Source organism: Pygoscelis adeliae, unplaced genomic scaffold (assembly GCF_000699105.1).
Source record: "Pygoscelis adeliae isolate BGI_AS28 unplaced genomic scaffold, ASM69910v1 Scaffold191, whole genome shotgun sequence".
Classification (NCBI taxonomy): Eukaryota; Metazoa; Chordata; class Aves; order Sphenisciformes; family Spheniscidae; genus Pygoscelis; species Pygoscelis adeliae.
The window spans coordinates 1,045,078-1,047,292 of NW_008824114.1; the positions used below are offsets into that span (position 1 = coordinate 1,045,078).

Here is a 2,215-nt window from a genome sequence, read left to right on the forward strand (position 1 = left end):
GTAGCTTGCCTCCTTAAAAACAGTTGCACCTCTGCCATTGTTAAAACATTTGAATTTGTAGATGCTGAAAGTTGCATGGGTTCAAAACTTAGTGAGATAAATTAATGGAAGAAAAAATCATTGAGGGCATTGAAATAGTGAGGTAACACCTCTGAGTTAGGGACTGCCTGTCTGTGGAGCATCCCTGCCTGCCTGCCCTGTGGGGTCTGCGGCTACCAGCTATGCTTAGAAACTGGACATGGAGCTGGGTGGCAGGGTCTAGCTTGCATGCTGATCTCCAAGCCCGACTCTCCTCTTGTCATGTTGTGTGAGATTCATCAACAGCAAGTTCAGAGGTGTCAATTAAGTTACACAGAGAGGAAAATTTTACCCCCCAGTTGAAAAAGCAACTCACACTTCACAAGCTGGGTTGCCTTCCTCATTGATTTGACTTCTGCAGGTACGGGAGCTGTCTCCACCTGGGCATGAAATCCAGCCGCTCTTGGGGAGGGAGGCAGGGGGAGTTTAAAGCCTCCCTGAGACTGCAGTGGCAGGGGCAGCGTGGCATTTCTTATGAGTTCCCAGAGAGGTGTTACTTATTGTGGCTTTTCTGCAGAGGAGATTATTCCAAATAACAGCTGTTGTCTCACTCCCTTGTTATTCCTGACGGCGCAATATTTATTCCACATTAACCTAACTCACTCTGGAAGCAGATTAAGCTAATTTGAATTAAAGCACATTTACTACAAAACATCTATCCATACAGAAAATTAGTCAAGACTAGCTAATCTCTTTTCAATTAATTTAATAATTTCCCCATAGAGACAACTCTAGTAGTAATGACTCTGTCACTGAAACTGTAGCAATTTGCTGTTTCTTTGAAGTTGATCTAAAGCTGTTTCCTAAGAGAGATTACAGTTATTTAGTTACTTGTACCTAATGTGTGAGTGTTGCTGTGCAAACACACGAGGGCACTATCCTTTCCCTGAAAAAATAGGTAGAAAAAAAATCCCTGAAAAAGGCATTAAGGGATGCAAATCCCATCAGAGCAAGGCAGAGAAATCCCACCAAAGAAACAGGATCAATTTAAGAAAAGGTGAATTCAAACTGGTAATTTGGGAACTGCTTTTGGAAGGCAGAAGAACACTACGGACAGTGCACGGCTGCCAGGAGGCAAAAGGAGAGGGGGGAGAGCCGAAAAGAAACTCTGTGTATTAGCCTGTTACTGGCCCATTCAATACACGTATAGACAGCTCTGACAGGCACACAGACACCAACAAAACACAGACAAGCCGGACGCTCACCAGTGTGAAGGGGGTGTTCAAAATGGTGATCATCACATCGGCAATGGCCAGGTTGACGATGAAGAGGCTGGTGGCGGAGTGCATCCTTTTGTTCTTGATCACCACGTGGCACACCAGGATGTTGCCGAAGAGCGAGATGCAGATGATCACAGAGTAGGCTACTATAAGCAGCGCCTTCACCATCCGGCTCTGGGACTCGCCCTCATACTTGGTCCCACTGTCAAAGTCCCCCAGGTCCTCCAGGTCCAAATCGCTGTGGAAGAAGGATTGGTTAGGGAAGCCATACGGTGAAGAGAAGTTGGTCGTGTTGTGATTCTCCGCTCTCCAGAAGGGCTTGGAGATGTACTGCAAAGGGAACCACATGTGCCTGCTCATGGCTCGGGAAGCAAGGCTCCAGCGCTGCCCATGTCCCCAGGCAGGCTGCGTGTTCCTCTGCCCTCCTTCCTGGCAGCTCAGGTGCTAAAGTCAGTGGTTGCAGGAGGAAACACACACGCTTGCATTTTTAAAATCTGCCCCGTGGTTGCCAGCTACATAAAAGAGTTGATAAATGGGTCCTTCTTCCTGTGCTGATTACACGTGAGCTTTGCTCCAGGGACTCTCCAGCTGCTGTTCTTTTCCAGTCCCATATGTCCTGTATACAGATGCTGAAATATCAGAGACCCCCAAACACTTTCTCTCTGCACCTAGGAAGAAATCCTAGTGAATATTTCCTTTTGGGCACTGTTCTGCTTCTCTCCCACAACTTCTCCTTGGAAATCTGCTTTGTTGGTTTTCCACATAGTCCTTCATCCATCAGGTCTCTGTTTCCTAAGAGTTTTCAGAGCTTGTCAGAATCAAAAAAGCAAGGGCAGGCTTTCCCTTTTCTTTTCATCTCCAAAGAATCTCCGAGCTACACACCGAAACAGCTTTGCTCAGAGACCGAGTGATCCCTG

At 46.7% G+C, this 2,215-nt stretch overlaps 1 protein-coding gene across 1 annotated transcript in view; it reads right to left on the minus strand.

Annotated features, from left to right (window-relative positions):
• Positions 1 to 1,660, minus strand: part of LOC103925539 (probable G-protein coupled receptor 83) — a 5,614-nt gene extending 3,954 nt beyond the window's left edge. Inside the window, exon 1 of the mRNA XM_009334268.1 lies at positions 1,284 to 1,660. Within this exon, the coding sequence (XP_009332543.1) occupies positions 1,284 to 1,658 (375 nt within the window). The 5' untranslated portion in view covers positions 1,659 to 1,660. The remainder of the gene's footprint in view (positions 1 to 1,283) is intronic.
• Between the last annotated feature and the right edge of the window lie 555 nt (positions 1,661 to 2,215).